A 21608-nucleotide genomic window follows, 5' to 3' on the forward strand; every position below is an offset into this window, starting at 1 on the left:
TAAAATCCTTGGAATGTCCTGAGTAATAAGTGCCTTTTATAGGTTTGTGAGATCATTTGTCATTGGAGGCATAAATAGCTTCAGGATGGGAGCTGGTCAGGAGAAAGACCAAGGCAAGACCAAGAAGTGAGTAGGGACTTGGACCTTTCAGCCCAAACCGACTGGGAGAGGTGCTCGCAATTAAGTTAATCACCGAAGACGAAGGATTCAATCAATCATTCCTACAGAATGAAACCCCAATAATAACCCCTGAACAACAGAGTTCAGATGGGCTGGTGAACACAGTGAAGTGCTGAGAGGGTGGTGTGCCCAGGAAGGATGGAAGCTCTGCCATACTAACCCCCTGTACCCTGCCCTGTGCAGCTCTCCCATTTGGAAGTCCCTGAGGTGCACTGCTTATAAGCAACTAGTAATAATAACTACACTGCCTCTTGAGTTCTGTGAGCCATCCTAGCAAATTACTGAATCTGGCGCAGCAGGGGTCATGGGAGTCCAGATTACGGCCAAGATGGAAAGAAGTGTGGCTTAGTGGAGGGGCCCATCTCTTGTGACGAGTGTGAAGTGAGGGCAGCTCTGTGGGATTGAGCCCTCAACGCGTGGGGTCTAATGTTCAATCCTAGTAGCTGCTGTGAGAACAGTACTGAATTGTAGGACAACCACTTGGTATTTGGAGAAGTGGTTGGTGTGAGGAAAAACCCCGCAACATATTTTGTGTCTTCTAGAAGTACTATGAGTAAAAACAGTTCACGCAATGTCTACATTTTCAGTTGAGGCTTGAATCTGCATATGTGAAAATGAAGTTTGTTATTCTTTAGGTGATTATTTTTTCCTCAAAATTTGAGCCAGTAGACGAATTCTGACAGATAAAATGAGTACTCGACATGGGAGTATTTTTGAAGTTGCTAAGTAATCGCTAGTCCTTCAAAGGCCTCTGACAATTGCTTCTGACCTGCAAACTACCCTGTGATATGCTGATTATTTGTGACAAATGAATTAATGTGGTTGAGCTCACAGACACTGACTTATGCCTTTTCTGTGTACTAAAGCTATGGAATCATTATAGATTATTAAAACATATTAGGAACTTGTTATTCCTGTCTTATGAAGCAATTACAGGAATACCATAAACAAATATATAATGAAATGTTAAAATATCTGATCAATAAGGGGTGCCTCAGTGGCTCAGTTAAGCATCTGACTCTTGATTTCAGCTCAGGTAATGGTCTAAGTGTTCGTGGGATTGAGCCCCATTTTGGGCTCTGCACTGAGTGTGGAGCCTGTTTGGGAGTCTCTCCCTCCCTCCTTCTGCTTTTCCCCGATGCACGCTTGCTCGTGCACTCTCTCTCAAAATAAACATTATGTATATATATTTGATCAATAAGTGCTATGAGATCCACCACCATTATTTTAAGCAAGAGTTCCTTTTAGGAAATCATTATGGAGCAAATTGTAATCAGAGATTGATTTTAAAAGAGGATTGCATTTGAGTAGGCTAAAAGAAGGTAAATAAAAATACAGCTTAAAAGCAATGTAATATTCTTTCTTTATTCCTTCAAAATGTGAAGGAATTTTTCATATATTGTTGATAAAAATTAATATACTTATCAAGCCTACTAAGAAAAAAGGTATTCAGAAAAGACTCAAATCTCATGAAATTAGTATCTTTGTAGGTTGTGTGATAATTCAGGTCACTTTTACAAGGTGTTTTTATATACTGGCTAACAAATTAGACAATAATGGAAAAGAACCAACATGATTTTATTAAGTGATCTATAAGGAATAAAACCACCACTAGCCATGTCAAAGTAGATCACCCAAGCTTTCTTGGGATAATACAAACAAAAATGTTTAAGTATAACTTACCTAAAACTCCTGTAGGGAGTGATTATTTCAAAAGACTGTTTTACAGTTCGGACCACTTGCTTTACATTTGCAACATTCATAGGAATTATGGTAATACCAAGTCCACTCCTAAAATCCTAGTTGGGAGAAAAACATTAACACATTATAAAGGAACAAAATTATGGATTTGGAAAGTACCACTATATTCCTTAAAATCCAACAAATCCTACTAAATTTTACTACACATATATATGTAGAATTAAATAAATCATTAAAGATGGAATGACAGTGGTTTTAAGTAGGCACTCTAAATACATGATAACCCAGTGCCATTCTAAGCTGGATAGTTGGGCTACGGATCAAAGATGGGCTTCTTTCACATAAAACGTTAAGCTGTCCAGGACGCAGATCTTGAACTACACATGCTTGCTTTTAAAAGTTAGCCACGGGGCGCCTGGGTGGCGCAGTCGGTTAAGCGTCCGACTTCAGCCAGGTCACGATCTCACGGTCCGTGAGTTCGAGCCCCGCGTCGGGCTCTGGGCTGATGGCTCGGAGCCTGGAGCCTGTTTCCGATTCTGTGTCTCCCTCTCTCTCTGTCCCTCCCCCATTCATGCTCTGTCTCTCTCTGTCCCAAAAATAAAATAAACGTTGAAAAAAAAAATTAAAAAAAAAAAAAAAAAGTTAGCCACTTTTTCATCTTTATCCTTTCAGAAAGGGAAACTAAGAGTTAACTAGTCCTTACCACATGCCTAGCAATTTTCTACTAGGGGAGTCAAATGGCACTCTGAGGTTGGTATAATTAGTATTTATAAAAAAGAAGGGGAAGCCAAGGCCCAAAGAGATTAATGTCACATGTAGGGTGCAGCTAGCTGGACATGGTAGAAAGGGACTGAAACTCAAGCTGCCTGATTGGTCTTTCTTTGCTTTACTATGCGATGTTACCTGTGCTCTGTCACATTTTCTCCTTTACTCTCACACAAAAGCATTACTTATTTTACAATTTTATCTCATTTCCAATATTTTATTACTTTCCTCCTCCTTCAATTAAATTCTTAAGCTCCTTTAATACTATTTTGGTATGAAAACTCTCATCTGTTCAATACCTACAGCTACTGTGTTCACTTTGTCTCACCAAAACTAGAAACTGTGCAAAAGGTTACAAAGTCTTCCTTCTAAAAGCATTAAAGTTTGAAATATTATCAAATCATAGGGTTTTGGAATTTGACTTATCACATTATCTCAACACTTTAAAAATATAATTATTCTCTACCTCAAAAGATTAGTTATCTATGTGAACAGGTTCAGATTAAATGGGCTCCGAATTCCTAAATTAAACCTGACTAGAAAAAGTAGCCATACTAAAGAAAAACTAAAATATATATATATGTTTATTTGTGTGTGTATATACATATTAAAATATATATCTTATATATAAAATATATACATCTAATATATATATATATCTAATATATCTAATATCCAATATTAGATATATACATCTGTATATATAACCTATACAGAGAAGGCCTGTGATATATATTTTTTCTATTATTTTGCAACACTTAGTGTGTCTGTGCATCTGTGAGATATATATATATATATATATATATATGATGTATATATGTATGAGATATATAGATATAGATATAGATATAGATATAGATATAGATACATCTCACAGGTCTTCTCTGTATAGGTTAAAAATACTATTTTCCCATCTTCCTTGCAAGCTAGGAGGGTAATATGTCTTAGTTTGGATCAATAAAATATAAACAATTCCTGAGGTGGGGCTGGGGGGACAAATCTTGGAAGAAGAAAGACTTTTACCCCACACCATTCCATCTTTCGTTGAAAATACATCTAGAAGCACAGAAGCCATCTTAGGACATTAGAATCCTTGAGAGGAAAAGCATGAGGACAAATTCCTGTACCTGAGGATGCCAGGGTGAGAAAAAAGTAGGAAGACCTTGTTCCTTGGGGGCATCAGCTCTCCGCTGCCTATACCAAGAGATTTGTTAAAACAAACAAATCCCTATCTTGGCAATCCTTGGGGTTTTTGCCATTTGATACTAATGCAATCCTGACTGATAAAATAAGGGAAATAAAATAATGTTATAACAAATTGCCCCCACTTGTAAAAGTATCCAGAGTTTTCATTCATCAATTGCAGAAAAGCCTCTCTACATTTTTTTTAAATGTGCAAGTGTTTAGTTAGAATAAGGAAATGACTCATTCATAAAACATATCAACTTGATTTTTTTTTTCTGATGAAAGTACAAATAGCTTACTCTATTAGGAAAAAACAAGTCAGAAATTGAATCAGTGATATAAAAGAAGATGCACAGACACGCTAAGTGTTGCAAAATAATTACAAAAATATACTTCCACTTCGTAAACTCATTTAAAAATCAGTACCTAATGTGATCTATATGGACAAGGGGAATCCAACTTTTCCAATCTGTTCTATTTTAGTAAGTTTCAGCATATAGGTTCAAGGTTATACTTATAAAAAAAAAAAAAATTCTCAATTGTCTATACCAATTCTCCGGCTAGATAATGTAACTGTTGAAGAAACTCCCAAGGCAAGTGATTGAAAATTCAAATTCTCTTTTATAAATGAAGAAATAAAGTAGGGGTAACAAGGTAAGATTTTTTCATTACTGAAGTATAGTGGACGTACAACGTTACATTAGTTCCAGGCACGCACACACAGTGATTCCACCTCTCTGTAAGTTGTGTTCTGCTCACCACAAGCGTAGCTACCATCTTTCAGACAAGGTAGGATATTTTTAAAACATCTTTCTGGTGGCCCAACTTGATAGGAGTAACTCTAGAACAGACTGCATGTCCTTCAAACAATTCTCCATAATGAAGAACTGACAAGAGCTGGATATGCCAAGTTATATTCTCTGATGAGGGCCTGGCTTGCAGGTACTGTGTGTTACTAAGGGCAGAGATACATACTCAAACCTTCAGACTAGCAGATGGCAAAACTGACCGTGTTTTATGGAAACTGATGAGCCTCATCTAGGCTCCAGCTTGGATTGGTGGCCCCTCATTTCTACAAGCAAGGTGTGAAATGTCTATAGCCATAAAACTGCAATTTCTGTTAACATAAGAGAGGGTCAGCTCTAGACCCCAAATCTCCCAAGCAAGGCAAAGATGAGTTTTTAGGCTGGATAAAAACTGTAACCCATTTATCAGCTGCTGGCCATGGCCATATGGTTTTGAGTAATTAGAGTGTCCACTGAACTCACCGACACAAATGGACTGTAAAATGTACAGCAGAGTAACAAAATAAATGTCGGTGCTCTTGAGAGCTATTAAATATGAAACAACTGTTTTTCTTATTAAAAATATTTGTAAACTATAAGCCCCTTTTCAGTCTATATTTAGAATGTATCTAATCCCTCAACACTCATCAAAACCACCCATGTTGATCTCTCCCTACGACCCTGAGATTCTGATCCACTGAATTAGAAAGCAGAGCTTAAGAATCTTCAGTTAAAAAGCAAAACTACAGCCCTATGACTCTCATATGCAGCCAATGTTGAGAAAACTGAATTGGACAGCAGAACCAGCTGTAGAATCTAGACAGGATGAGTCTGCAAATATGTAAATATCAGGATATCAACAGTTCCCTCTGCCTTCCGTAGAGAAGAGGAAAAAAAATGCAATGATTATACAAAAATCATTTGAAATCATTATGACTACTGGTTAAAAATACCAGAACACAGTGACACATTGGTTTTTCAAGATCCTAGGTGTCCTGGGTAACCACCCCTGTGCTAATGTCTAGAGGATTCAGATTAATGTCTGAAGAATCAGACTTCATTAAGCATATACAGTACACTCCATAATTGGTTTAACATCTATTTGTGTAGTGCTCTGAAGCCTACTGAAAGCCATGAACCCTCATTTGATCTTGTAAATTATTCTGTGAAAAAGGCAGAGCAGATATAGCCATTTTTAAAATGGGAAAATTCGTCCTGGCAAAACAGCATTTAGGAAGTACTCAGTGAATGCCAGAAATCATGCTAAGTCCTGAGTCTGCACAAGAGCATAAGACAGGGTACCTACCTTTTGGAAGCTTATAGTCTAAGGAGGAAATGAGAAAGAATTGTAACAAGTGCATGGCTATAAACACTGAATCCAGCCAATCTCTGAAAAGAGAGTTATGTTCATATGAGAGTTTCCAAAGGAGGTGAACCTTGACGAAATAAATGACAAAACCTAGACCAGCTTGATCATGTATACCTCTCCGGCTTCAGTTCACTCATTTGCAAAATGTAGCAGTACTACACTTCATCAGTATGGTGAGGATAAAATCAATATGCTGAAAATGCTTAAAAGAACCCCAGGCACGGAGTAAGTACTACACAGTCTGGTAAGCTACTGTTATATTATATAATTTCTACCTCTTGAATTTGAAACCAACTGACCATATTACCTATGAAAAAGTTAATTACAGGAAAATACACAAATTACTAGCAAACATATATAAATTTTTAAAAATGGGGTAGTGGCTGAGTAGCTCAGTCGGTTAAGCATCTAACTTTGGCTCAGGTCACGGTCTCACAGTTCATGAGTTCAAGCCCCGCATCGGGCTCTGTGCTGAAGCTCAGAGCCTGGAGCCTGCTTCAGATTCTGTCTCCTTCTCACTCTCTGACCCTCCCCAGCTTGTGCTCTGTCTCTGTTTCTGTCTCTCTTTCTCTCTCTCTCAAAAAAAAATAAACATTAAAAAAAAATGTTAAGGGTTGGGTGGAAGGCAGATATTAAAAAATAAATTACCTATTAGCTACAATTGTCAGCCATATTCTCATGTTGAAAATTAGGTACAAGTCAGGGATAAGTCACACTATGAACACTTAAAATGCTATAAACTGGATGGGAAAAAACAGGAGCATGAAAATTCAGAAGGTAATATTACTACAGAAAGCATAAAGCTAAAAACAGATTCTGGAGTAAACAATATCTTACGTTTAATTTGTGGTCATAGAATGTGGGATCTCAAAAAGCATGAATCCCACCACCAGTACTACCATAATGATGGCCATGTTTGGCAGAACAGATCTGGATACCTGCAAAGGTGGTCATGACCATGTAGGAGCCATGTGGGTCATGACCACTGGGAGTCAGACCTGGAGGAGAATCCCGGATAAGCCATTTACGGGCCGTATGACTACTACCGAGTTATTTACCTACACTCCAATTTCCTTATTTATAAGGACACAGTAATATCTACCTTATACAGCATTATAATTAAAACTGAGTGAAATATAAATTTAGGGTCTAATACATCCAGAAAATTTGTGAGTTCTAAATACAGAATTTGTCTTCAATTAAAGTATTTATTTACAGTGACTGAAAGTATTCACACTAATGATTCTATCCTATATACTCAGATTAGAATTAATGGTAAATAAGTTACCAAGATACTGAACTGGGTTATATGTGTGAATCTGTAGCACAAATGTGGTTAAAACTACACTTTAAAACTACACAGTGAAAGAGCAAACTACCAGTTTGATTCCTAAACAGAAAAATTAAAGAAGGGTTTGTTAACCCCAAACTTGCTGAAACCTCAAACCTATATTTGGAGATACTGGATGCCAGGTTTCCATGCCAGAAATTTAAGAACTTGGTGCTTAAACATTTGTTGAAAACAGATGTGGCATTGTATGACACTGGCACCAAATTTCCGGGGAAACACCAGATGCAGAGTTTGGCCAGATACAAAACCCAGAGAATTTGAGGCCACCACCTACACCCTGCTGCTTCTTTCTGTGCCACTCAACCCACAGCCCTATGAGGTCGATTTAAATTCTATTAGAGTTTCATTCCTGTGCCAGACACCGGGAACATTATGTAGGGGGATGAGGGGGAATGAGTCTCTTGTTATACCCTGATTTGAGAATGTTTAATGAAGTGAATTTATATAGTTAGAACTTCAATGCCACAATTATCATTAAATGGATACACAAACCCACCAAGCAAGACATCTGGTTGTAATGAACTCACTAATACTAACATGATGCTCAAAAAAACTCATCACACACACACAAAACATACATACATATATATATATATATATATGAATGAATGTATTTATATGGAACTGGCTGTCAGGACAACCTGATAAATGGAAACCAAAACCAACTAACTTAAATTTGCCTTACATCCGTTCGTGGAAGTTTCATTCAAACAGCAATACCATGCTCTACGTATGCTTCAGTGTATGTTCATATTTTATTATCTCATTTAAAATTTTAAATACTGGCCTACATACTATGTCCACATAATTTCAAGATAAATTCACAAGATATTTTCCAGAATACAGAAAACTCTATCAGCTTTGAAATAAAAAGCAGTTTAATTATATAAACAAAATTCCTACACAATAAAAAAGAATGTAAAGTAAGCCACAGCTCAGAAAAGTGGTTACAGAAAATGACATGATGACTAATGTATTTTTCATACGAAGAGCTTAAATAAATTATCAGAAAAGACAAAAAAAATCCCAATTAAAAAAGTGGAGAAAGAAAATCAAGAGACAATTCACAGAAAATAACTTAAAAACAAAATTTAAAAAGAATGATAAGCTCTGGAGTCAAGAAAACAGCTGTAAAGAACCACGAATTCAACAAGCTTATTCTGCAAAATGTTTACTGGGTATCAGCTACTGGCCTGAAACTCCTGAAGACACAGCAGTGAATAAACAATCACACAATTAATTTGAGAATATAAAAATTATAACACGTTTAAGGTTAAAATGAAACTGTTACCTAATTCATGCAGCTAATAGCATTTTAAATGTGAACAATTCTTTAGAAAAAGGTCATAAAAAGGAAAAGGCTACATACAGAAAGCTACCAGAAATCTCATTTATTTTTTTACCAGTGTGTGCTACCCACACTGGAAGGTCAGATCCTAAACAGTAAGCATCTTCTGGTTTCCTACTGTACCCCCTAGAGCCTAGAGCGGCACCCAGAAATGAGGTGTCCAATAAAAACCCATTTTGTAAAATGGATGAATATAGAAACACGGGTAAGTGTGGTATAACCTACACACTCTGAAACACCCAACTCATTTTATACAAAGTTGAAGTAACACTGCAAAAAATTATCATAATTATAATACATTGCAGGCATGTAAAACATAAGCAGAGACAAGGAAGAGAATATTTGTAAAAATTAAACACTGCATTTGTGAGATGATGTTAAATAAAGGAATGACATGTAATTTATGTGATAACAGCGCCACAGTGTTTTGCAACTAATTAGGTAGAGAATTTGTGTCTGGTTCTACTTTGCCAAACTCCTCTCTAACAAATGTTTTTACATATCTCTTCATAGTTCTTTTCTACTTTTTACAACCTGGGGGGGGGGGGGGGGGGGGGGGGGGGGGGGGTTGTCTCAGAAATAAGATCCCCTAAGGCATTTCTCCTACTCAGTCCAGAACTACTGCAAGTTCCAGCTCCTACAATCTGCTAATGAATGAAAGGGAGAGACAGAGGTAACAGAAAATAATGAACCTCTGAAGGGAGTAACCAGGAAAATGAAAAGTCCATGTTAATTCCATGGAGTTGAGATATGCCAGTGAAGGGTCCATGAGGGGATGGAGACTGGCATGCCCCTTGCCATCATCACACCACATCTCTTAAAAAAGGCAATAATTATGATAGCCTGTTCTAATAGCTATTTTAACTTAGAAAATTTAAGGTACTGATTCCACAGATTAAGAAAAAGCGAAAGAATTACTGAAAATATATTTGTAGGGATGTTTGACATGGAATCTTAAGGACACGCTTTGGAAGTAGAGAGAAAGCTCTGGAAAGGGTTAAAAATAATCCACAAAATGAGAATACATTTCCAGACAGAGTTCAAGGAACTTATGGGAAATAACAATTTCAAACTGTTTTCCAAACACTGTCCCCTTATGCTGACTTTGCAAATGGAGTTTACTCCACTAGATCATACTCTGGCAATAAAAGTCTACGTTAAGAAAAAGGAATTAAATGATATTGTAGGACTCATAAGATGAACATTGTAATTTCATTTAAAATTTAGATTTTAGCAAAAATAAATACCAGTGCCTACAGTTCAAAACTATGCACAATTAATAACAGTTCTTCAAATTTTCAAAATTCATTACCACTAATACTGATTATCTTAACATTCCACTTAAATGTTGGCACATTTCAAAATGTTCAATGAGAAAAGAGATATACTTCCAGATTAAAGTTAGTAACAAAAAGAAGTATAACAATACCAAGTTGAAGGATGATGAAGTACCCAATGTTGGTTGCAAGCTGTTTTTACACATTTTCCAATTCTAAAAATATCTTGTTCTCTTTACCTAGATGCTTATAACTTTTTAAAGGAAAAAAAAAAAAAAAAAAACCTCAGAAAAGTGTTTCACTGTGTGTAGTTTTGGATCACATGTCACTGAACCACATGGGATGCCTTATACAATGTGGATTCCAACATTCCATCCCCAGAAATTCTAACTCTACAGTCTGGAATGAGACCAGATAGCTGGAATTTTAACACTCAACTTAAATAATGGCCTTAGAGATAGCAAGCCATCTCTCTTCTTTACACGACACCATTTAAACATAAAGACATTAACTTAATTATCTGAACCAATTAGTAGCAGAAGAATGAAAACCCAGAACTGCTACTCTATCTCCTTTGCTCTAAATGAACGTTTCAGCTTCCTTTTAAATAATTCTTCAACATATTCTACCTTTCCACCTCTATCCACTGTTTACTCTCTCTGGAATGGCCTCCTGAGTAAATTATGATAACTATGTATAAATAGAGGCAAGAAAAATAAAAATAGTTCATATGTTAGGGTAGTGTAGGTCAATTTTCCTTGTTTTTTTTATTCTATTCATACTGTAAGTTATGTGGGCAATAAATTCACTATTTTAAAAGTTTAAAAATGAAAATAATTTAGCTTTGATGCATGTAATCAAATTAGATCCAATGCAAATTTAGATACATAAGTTCAAAGCTAACACGTCTTACTTTTTATTTTTTATTTTTAATATAGAATTAAAATTGACATATATTAGGTTCAGGTGTAACACTTGTACATTTTTATAAGTAGATTTTTTTTTCCATATTTAAAAAAAAACAAGATTACTTAATGTGTTGTATACTTAAAACTTTCAGAAGGTGCGTTGAAACAATGAACTTTTAGTACTTTTCTTAAATGCAAGCTTTAGTAAAGCCCTCTGCATTCAGGAGAAAGACTCCCCATTTAGCACATCACCCAAGTTCTTCACACAATCTATTCAACCATGTGAAAAAACCAATGGGCAACTTTCTCCAAGAGAGAAAAGGATACACCAGGATGTAAACGCAGATAAAATTGGAATGGTAAGTGAGGGCCTAAACATAGAAGGCCTTCCTTGATTTGTCCGTCCAGTCTTGAGCCACTTAGTTATTTAAGACTTGACTCAAGATCAGGTCCCTTAATACCCAGCTCTATACGTCATGATGCAACTTTTTAAAAATAACATATACAGAAGCAACAGTATGCACTTTTTAAAGGTACATATAAAGACACGTTAATGCATAGAAAAGGAACCGAAATATACATAACTGAAAATAGGTGTATGTCTCAAAAGATGAGGAGGGGGTCCAGCATTAATGCTTTCATTTTTAAGAATGTATTCATTACTTGCGTACGTGGAAGTGTTTCTAATCTTGAGACTTCATGAGATGCCTTTTTTGCACTTCTCTGTAACTTCTGCGTGAGACTAATAAAGCACTGGGCTCCCTATCCATCAAAAACGCTGGTACTGTCTAACTTTTCCTCCTGGAAGACAGGACATGTGTCCTCAGCAAGTGCACGCCTTGCAGACTACCTCACCTGGTAGAATGTGTACTGAATGCACACTCTGAACCTTCTAAGCAACTAAGTTTTTCAAAGAAAAAAGCTCAGTCTATTTCTAAAAGGTCATAGGCCAGAAATGGTCTTTTCAACATACACTTTAAAAAAGTTTGGTATAATGGCTAAGACACTAGACTTAGAGTCATACAGTTCTGGTTTTGTTATGCATGAAGATCTGCAATCCTTACTCAATCCTCATTTTCCTCATCTATAAAACACGGAAGAGAATATCTTCCTCCTATATTTGTGGGCAAGATTAAAAGGAAATGTTTATAAATTAATCAGCACAATCACTGGTACTCACCAGAGGGCAGAGTCATTATTGTGTTTTTTATGCTCAATTGCTAATATTAAAGCAATAATTTCATACAACTTCTTTCTAATAGAGAAAGTTAATAAAACTTTTAAAAAACATCTACTTTAGGAGAATAACATATACCCACACAATCTGGCTAGTGGAAGTGATGAAACTAATATCTGAAGTCCATCAACTCTGTGCAAGTAAAAAATGAATACCTCAATTAATCTGGCAGAGGAACTTCCATACCAATAAATGCAAATTATGCATTTTTAAACTCGATTCCAATGAGAAAAGTTTTAATCATCTTACTTCACAGCCAGAAAATGTTCATATTAAGTTCATACACATTATAAGCTGTACATCACTATTCTTGAGGAAGATGCTAACTATCCAAGTTATTAATATGCCAACAGTGCTCAATGATGCCTTCCACAGTTAACTGGCTAAGAAATCTTATCCAAAACATATAATGAATAAGACCGTGCTGAGGTTCAGAAGATGCCTTAAAGATCTATAGTTAATTTCTTAAAACTACCATTTGTTTTGAGTTTCTATCTCTATTTTTTGTTATGAAAACAACATTTACATCCCAGCTTTCATAACCCATTATGATGTCTCACAAAATGAGTTTGTCTTAGATCAGATATACAAAGCACACTGTGTAATTCCACAAATTACTAAGTATCTAATATATTTTAGGCTAAAAGATTAAGAATTCATTCCACAAAAGGAGTATTTTCCTATACATATTGAACACCAGATATGTCAGAGAAAGGGAAGTCTACCAAATCAAAGTTAACCGAATTTGTTAGAACTACAACATCAGTCTCCTCAAAACAGTTAACTTCTCTATTAAGTCCTTCTATATTACCCAAACTCAGTAAGTCAACAACTCAAGCCTATTTTGTATGTGGCATGTGTGTGTATGTATGTGCATATATGAACCATTTGCCTATAGTAAATTATCTCCTCTGCAAGCAACATATCTGCTCAAAAAAATAAATAAATAAAAATGCTGGAAACTCAAGAAAATATATCACCTGTGCCTACTCTTAAAATTTTCTATCATAAAAGAAACAACAGGTGCAGAACTGAGCCTATTTCATCAACAGCTGAATGGTTAATTGGTTCTTAATTAATTATTATCTCACGTAGTTTTATAACATTACTTCAGGTAAGGAATACTCTTCAAAAATTATTTTCAATGATTTTGTCAGTCTCTTAAAAAGATGATGCCTAGCCTCAAATTTGATGTAGATTACGTTCCTGCCACTGGAGGAACTGAGTAAATTCAACAAAATAACACCTTCTTTGTTACATTTAGTGCAGTACTCAAGGCAAAAGCAAGATGCTATAAAGTAAAAACTCTAATAAGTCTAAGGAAGCATAGTTGTTAAGGTAATCAAGGAACCGCAAATTACAATAGTTGTAACATAGCTCCTCACCTGTTCATTTTTGCAAAGCCACACGCTGTTTCCACTTAACACAGTAAAAATTTTGGCTTTATACCCTCTCAATTCAAGATATCCACATTTCTCAGGTGCAGCAGCTGCTTGAGACTGCAAGGCAGGGGACTGTGATTTCAGTGCATTTAACAGTATGCTGATCCAGTCATTTCTCTCCTCTGAAAATGAAGACAGGAGAAAATACATCCGTACTCATATAAATTATACAGACACAGAAACACGGCAAAGGATCTATTCTCTCTGTAACACATCATTTACAGATTCTTTCCCACAACCGCAATCTAAATGCCCCTGCAGTCTGAGCCAATGGCCCAATTTCCTAAGAGAAAAGAAGTAACACTAGCCAGGTGTTCTGTAACTAATACTGATGGCCTCACCTGGGAGCTTATTAGACTGCAACATCTCAGGGCCATTCAGGACCTGATGAATCAGAATCTTCAGTTTAAGAAGATTCCCAGGTGATCTGAATCTATGTTAATATTTAAGAAGCACTCGTATAGATCATTCATGAGACTGGATTTTTTCTTTTATCAGAAGTAATACTGAGACCAGTTAACACATTTTACCTGGCAACTAAGTTACTCAAATGCCCAGAAAATCTTACTTCTGTTACTTAGAGCCTACTCTACTTAAGAGTACGCAAACTTGATAGTCACTCATCCAATCTATTCTCACCAAACAATAACATCTCATTTTGTAAATTAAAATTTAGTCTTCTCCCTCCATAAAAGCGGAGTGACCTTCAACTATGCATAACACACTGCGTTATGGGGACAGAAATTTGATCCAGTCCCCAAAGAGCAATCAAAGTTGTAAGTCAAGTTAGATATGAACATAGAACACAGAATACTATAAGTGTCATACAAATGATATCAAATAATACACGAGTCAATTCAATGGAGGTACATGATTTGCTGAAGGTCATACAGCAAGTGTAACATTAACAGAATCAAATGTTTTAACTCTCAATTGTTCACAGCACTAAGGGGGTTGAAAAAGGACTGTGTTAGGTCTTGGAATGAGGAGCATTTGAAAAGACAAAACTGGGTCCGGTGAGGGAAGAGCAGAACTTTATAACTCTAAACAAAGAAGAACACAAGAATAAAGGCAGGAAGAACCAACATCTGTTCAGGGACTGATAGAGAAGCATATTGCTAATTTTGAACTCACAAAGAAATAATAGGAAATACGGCTACAGCTTCTGCAGTACCTGTAAGGAATTTTGCCTCCAAACTTTATTACAGAGGCAAAAAATAAAAAGTCAAGATTCTTAGCAAGGAAGTGACATGATTAGCAAGATGATAGGCAGACCAAACTGAAACTTGGAGATCAGGAATAAGGCAAGAGAGGCTTGAAGTACAATGAAAATGGAAACAAAAGAACACTTGAAAAGTCAAGACATTAAGGGATAGAAAAAATATCTGAAGTTTTAAATAGGTTAGAAGGTATTCACAAAAATTTAAATTAACCGATAGCTTAGTACCCTGACTTGACCAAAGAATGTAGAAGGTTTCATTTTGTTAAGATAACCACCCCAAGTTTTTAGTGCCCTGGCAGCACCTAGGTGGACTGATAATAATGTGTGAATGAAGGTGGCCTACACAAAAGACGATCCATGGAAGTGGATAAATGTTTAAGGTAAAAGGAGAAGAAATGGACAAATCTTGAGGTATGACTATATCTATGAGGCTGGAAAACGGGCTAGCAAAAAACAGAGAAGTGGTTATCAAGGCAAAAGGAAAAAAACAAAACAAAACAAAAAACACACAACAGAATTCTATGTAGGAAAAATGATCAAGAAGGAAGAGGAAGGAAAGAATAAGCTGGCCCAAGCTTGGAAAATTGGATAGTATCTCAGATCTAAGACCTGTCTGGAAAGAATAACTCCATTGTGGATTGATGTAAGTCTCCATATTAGACTTGCTTACATTCCAAATGAATCCTAAGTTATGTTATAACAAGACTTAATTTTTAAATTATCTTTATTCCTGCTCACCTTCAACACTACTAAAAACAGTTGTGCCTTAAATGATGAAGGCCAAAGTATGTATTAAATCTCATTCAACAATGCTTTACTTCAGGTATTTCACAATCCCCAGGTAATAGTGCCCACGTATCAGGAGGAAATAATTTATCCAAATTCCTCAGCATCATTAGAAACTAAAGCACATGAAAATATTCAAGTAACGAAGTCAATGTGAATATGCAGCACTGACTCTACAAGTTTTTTTTTTTTAAGTTTATTTGACAGAGAGAGAGAGAGAGAGAGAGAGAGAGAGAGAGAGAGAGAGAGAAGGGAAGGTGCATTGAGAGAGGAAGAGAATCCCTGACATGGGCTTGACCCCACAAACCATGAGATCATGACCTGAGCCAAAATCAAGAGTCAGATGCTCAAATGACTGAGTCACCCTGACACCCCTAGTCTACATTTTAGACCTACATGAACAGACCCAGACTGCACTATGATAATTTTTTACATTTTCAGTAACACAACAAACCTTCCATTGGTTATTACTTGTGATTAGTTTCACACAAAATATTCTTGCCAACTAAACAGCACAGAATGTTTTTTATTTGTATTAATCTGCATAAATCATTTAGTTTGAAATGTAGATTTTTTTATTGAAAAGAAACCTACCTTAGGTTTTTATTTTCTTTTAATTTTTTATTGAAATATAAACATACAATGGCCTATTAGTTTCAGGTGTACAACAGGATTCAACCATTCTATCCATTACTCAGTGCTCATCAAGATGAGTGTACTCTTAACCCCCTTTATCTTTCTCATGCATTCCAACTGCACCTTGCCTCTAGGCAACCTCCAGTTAGTTCTCCATATGTAAGAGCCTGTTTTTCTCTTTTTTTTCTTCATTTTGTTTTAAATTCTTAAAATTTAAATTTAAGATTCTTAAATTCCACATAAGTGAAATCATATGGTATTTGTCTTTCTCTAACTTATTTCATTTTGTAGGTCATAACTTTATGAACTAGGCCAAACTGTTTATGGTTTCTATTGCTATTATGTATCTCAGTTTCTCAGGAAAATAATTTGAAACTGGCATTTGTGGCTGTTAGACTTAAACATATTATGGTTACATCTCAACAAATGGTTCTCTTATAGCCTAGAACTATTACCTAGCTCCGGAGGGCCTCATTTACTAATAGGAAGTTAACAGTCATGAATAAATACAAGAATTAATAGTAACATTCAGTTTATTCTTAATTACCCATGCCAATGGAGATAAACAGTGATACAGATAATTCTAACATAATAAAACAGATTACAAGCATCATTGGTATTTGGCTGTGTAATGTGTGTATCCTTAGACATGGGGAATATGCTTTGGCAAGTCATAATATTGCAAGTCAAATATTGATTTTCCCTTGGGCTAAATGTCTTGGGCAAAGCAAGATACTATGCTAGCTTCTGCCTACTCTTCACACCAAGGTTCTTTTATTCTTTCTAATAACAAATATTTACTGAGTGTCTAACTTGATCTTAGCACTGTGCTAATAAGCACTATTCCTTAGAGAATATGCTCTGACCTAAACATGGCTTTGCTCAAAGTAGAGCACTCCGGGTTGGAAAAAGGGAAAACAAACAAAATCACCACTTTCTTATAATTATTCTAGAATGTAAATAAAAGATAATGATCCCCTCAAACTAGTTTTTGAGGTTTTCAGGAATGAATGCCAACTACTGTAAGAAACAAAAAGTAAAGGGGCACCTGGGTAGCTCAGTCGGTTAAGTGTCCTACTCTTGATTTTGGCTCAGGTCATGATCTCATGGGTTCATGGGATCATGCCCCACGTTGGGCTCTACACTGACAGCACTAAGCCTGTTCAGGATTCTGTCTCCCCACCTCTCTCTGCCCCTCCTCCACTTGTTCATGTTCACTCTCTCAAATAAGTAAACATTAAAAAAAAAAAAAAGTTAAGAAACAACAACAACAAAAACCAACAGGAGAGACAATATTCTCTGACCACTGCATTTAGGAGTAGGCATATTCATGAGCAGCATAAAGGATTGATTATACTAGGGATAATTATACTTGGGTAACATGAGGGCTGTGTATAAGATTAGTGACAGAAGCTAATGCTTCAGATGGACCTTTACTTTTGATATGCTAATATAACTGAACCAAAAAGTCCTCAATGTAACTCATGATCAATTTTAGGGAAGAAAGCACCTGCATACACCATGGCTGTTCATAAAATCAATAACCATTCATTCACACAAATATTTCCTGAGTGCCTACTAGGTTCCAAGACCTATTCTGAATACCAGGAATGCAAGCGTGAACAAAACAGACCTCAGCCTTACTCTCCTGGAGTTTGCCCTCTGGTCAAAGGAGGAAGGCAATAAAACACAGATATGTAATCTATTACACATTGACAAGTGCAAGGGGACAAAGAAAAAGCAAGGGATGGAGCACATAAGAAATATCAACTTCTTAAGCTGGGTACTAGAAAAAGCCTCAGAAAGAAGGCAATGGTTAGGCCAAAGCCTAAAGAAAGAGGAAGTGATGGAGCAAGTCAGGAGGATGGCTGGTGGGAGAGCATTCCAGGTTAAAGAAAGCAGCAGTCAGTGCCAATGCCCTGGAGCAACAGAAGAATTGTTGAAATGCAGTGAGTGAGGGAGAGCACAGAAGGAGATAAGGACAAACAGACCAGAACCAGAGCACATAGGGGCTCTTGGACAGAAGTACTTTACTCTCAGTGAGATGGAGAGACAACACAGCATCTGAAGTGGATGGACGTGATCTGACTTCTTTGATGAATGATCCCTGACAGCTGTGTAGAAAAATAGGCCTGCAGTCGATCAAAGGAGGTTATTACAAAACCCAGATAGAGGCAGTGGCTTGCATTAGAGTCGTAATGACAGAGGTTTTGAGAATTAAGAATGCAGGCATATTTCCAAAGTCGAAATGATCAGATGTGCTGATGGACTGGATGCGAGATATGAAAGGAAAAGATTCAAGAATGACTCCACAGTTAGCGACCTAGTATGATAATCCACTATACAATGGAGAACTTTTTTTTTAAGTTTATTTTTTTATTTTGAAAGAGAAAGAGAGAGCAGGGGAGGGACAGAGAGGCAGAGATAGAGAATCCCAAACAGGCTTCATAGTGTCAGAGCAGAGCCCGATGTGGGGCTAGATCCCATGAAGCGTCAGACTATGACTTGAGTCAAAATCAAGAGTAGGACACTTAACTGACTGAGCCATTCCAGCTGCCCTGACAGTGAAGAACTTATAATTCCCCTGGCTCTCACTCCAGCCAGTTAATGCTCCATGACTCACTTCTAAAAACATTGACTATTTCAAGGCAGGTAAGTCTACTTGTCCAAAATAACTGAGAGAAACATATGTTTCTAACCCAAATGTTTGTTAAAAAAATAAAAATTTAAAAAACAAATAATAAATAAATAAGCTTTCAGTATCATTGCTGCCACTGGAGGGCTGTAAAATGCTGTCTGGAAACACAGTCGAAAGGAAAAACAGCTGCCTGCCTCCCAGGGGTTTAGAATTAGCTTAGGTGGACAGGAACATGAGCCTACGGCTGATCGCCAGTACTGAAAATGGCCCAGGAACATAAATGACGACCACTCAGAATTCTTAAGCCCTTTTCTAAGGATGCAAACTGCCGACTCAAAACATCACCTTCTTTTTGAAGTACCGCATCTGTATGTGTGGCCACAGGTGCCAGGGAATACAGACTGGAAAGATCATCAGCGGTTATGACCCTCTGGCCAATTCCAAAGGAATCCGACTAAATTTTTTATTTTAGGAAGAGTATTTACAAAATGCTATTACCTCAATATAATTCACTTTCAACTAAGAGCATGACAGTACTGCACTAAGAAACATGGGGGAATTGAAGCCTTTGAAACTTTGTGGGAAAAAATTGCCAAGCTGTAACCTATGTAAGAAATGCCAGTGGGCAATGCAGCAGTTTAGAAATAGGGACACTGGTTACAGGGGAGACAGGGTAGCTGTTGTACATAGGATTTTCAGAACCTTCTCATCAAAAATGGAGAATTCATTTCTGCTATGATGTCGAACCATTTTCCCTTTGTGTTCTCAACTTTCATCTTGCTTCTTCATTAGACTGAAGTAAAGTTTCATCTGGCTTAAAGTTCATTAAGTCAAATATTTCATAAGCCACTAAGGTTGATTTCTCAATTCCCAGAAAGTAAAAAATAATCAACCATTTGTATTCAGGAAAGGAGAAAAAAAACAAGAAAACATACTTAGCATCTTGTTGAAGGTTCCATACTAAATACATAGACACACATACACCATTTACACATATATGCATACACACACACACATCTACGTATATCTAGCTTTAAAAATGTTAGTTACTACGTAAAAATGACTTTCAATGAAAATAACTTACTCAGTAATTCCATTTGGATAGTCTCAGTTTTTACTGAAGCAGTATTTTCATGCTTTTAAAACTTAGAGACCTAAGACTTATTTAACAAATAATAATTTATACCAAAGTTTGACTGCAATTATACTATTTATGTATCAATTATGTGATATATGAACTACACATGAACTACATATCACAGAAGGACATTGGTTGATTGTAAACATGTAACTTTGAAACGTGTGGGTTGATATATTCTACTTAAATGTGTCTGTTTAACTTTTAACTACAGTAAGTAAATATGGCTAAACAGATTTCCACACAGGTTGGAAGCTTTATTTAGTATGGTCTGTCTTAACACGCAAGTTATGTGGCATATGTGAAATTCGTTTTGAGAAGCCAAGGGGAAAGTGATAAGCACCTGAAAGAAACAGACAGTCACCTTCTGGGCAGAGGAAACCAAAGCATAAGGAAAGATCCTCAGGATATCCAGTCGAGAAGAGAGTTTCTTAGGCTTTCCTGGCCATACACTCTGCAACTACTCAGTGCTGTCTGAGGCACAAGGGCAGCCACAGACAATATGTAAATGAATGACAGTGGCTCTGATCTAAAAGGTTTTATTTACAAAAACAAGCAGAGGTCAGATTTAGGTTATAAGCCATGTTTTGCCAACCCCTTCCCTAGACTATAGCTCTCAATGCCTTTTTAAATAGCAAGTCAAGTAAGAAACACTCTTTCCATTATGTATGTACAATAGATACCTAGGTAGCTCTCACAATACAATGCTAACTTCAAGCGAGGCACTTTGATAGTTCTTATTCTATTCCATGTTTGTTTTTCTGTTTTGGGGGGGGTTTTTAAAAATTTTTTTTTCAACGTTTTTTATTTTTTTTTGGGACAGAGACAGACAGAGCATGAACGGGGGAGGGGCAGAGAGAGGGAGACACAGAATCGGAAACAGGCTCCAGGCTCCGAGCCATCAGCCCAGAGCCCGACGCGGGGCTCGAACTCACGGACCGTGAGATCGTGACCTGGCTGAAGTCGGACGCTTAACCGACTGCGCCACCCAGGCGCCCCGGGGGGGGGGGGGGGGGGGGGGGGGGGGGGGGGGTTTAAAATACCATCAGAAACCACTGAGTTGATCTCACAAATGGCTAGTGATTCACAGTGAAAAAAAGCTGCTTCAGTGTGAACAGCAGCTGGAATTTATGAGTTACTGATTATCCCAAGTAATAATGAAAGCTTTCTAGGAATATATAAGATGCATTGAATGTTTTCATTCATTCATTCATTGAATGAATGATTCACTCATTCATTTGCCATGCACTGGTATATGTTCTAGGAATCTAGCAGTATAAAAAAGACAAATACTGCCCCCAATATAGCTAATATTGTTATAGTTTATAAAGATGTAAATTGTGATGTGTAAAATTGAGCAGTTGTAAAACCTACATCTCTCACAAGATCATTGTGAAAAATGAAGCACAAGTATTTAGTAAGTCCTCCATATCATCATTATTCAATTAAGTACCAAGAAGTACTTTCAAAATCAAGCTGAGCTATAATCTATACTAAAATAAAACCTTTACAATAAATTAAAATTATAATTCTTTAATTAATGAATATGGCTTTACCTATATTATTTAAAAGCAGTGAGTATGTTACAATATATAGTAATGATATATTGATAGTCAAAGTATACAACAGAGAACTCTTAG

The 21608-nt window shown here is 36.5% G+C and overlaps 1 protein-coding gene across 3 annotated transcripts in view; it reads right to left on the reverse strand.

Annotated features, from left to right (window-relative positions):
- Window positions 1–21608, reverse strand: part of ARAP2 (ArfGAP with RhoGAP domain, ankyrin repeat and PH domain 2) — a 185029-nt gene that overhangs the window by 125218 nt on the left and 38203 nt on the right. For all 3 annotated transcript variants that reach the window (XM_049630420.1, XM_049630418.1, XM_049630419.1), the window contains exons 8-9: window positions 13492–13670; window positions 1864–1979 (exon numbers count right to left, since the gene is read on the reverse strand). In XM_049630420.1, the coding sequence (XP_049486377.1) occupies window positions 1864–1979; window positions 13492–13670 (295 nt within the window). The remainder of the gene's footprint in view (window positions 1–1863; window positions 1980–13491; window positions 13671–21608) is intronic.

The sequence above is a fragment of the Panthera uncia genome, chromosome B1 (genome assembly GCF_023721935.1).
Source record: "Panthera uncia isolate 11264 chromosome B1, Puncia_PCG_1.0, whole genome shotgun sequence".
Lineage (NCBI taxonomy): Eukaryota > Metazoa > Chordata > Mammalia > Carnivora > Felidae > Panthera > Panthera uncia.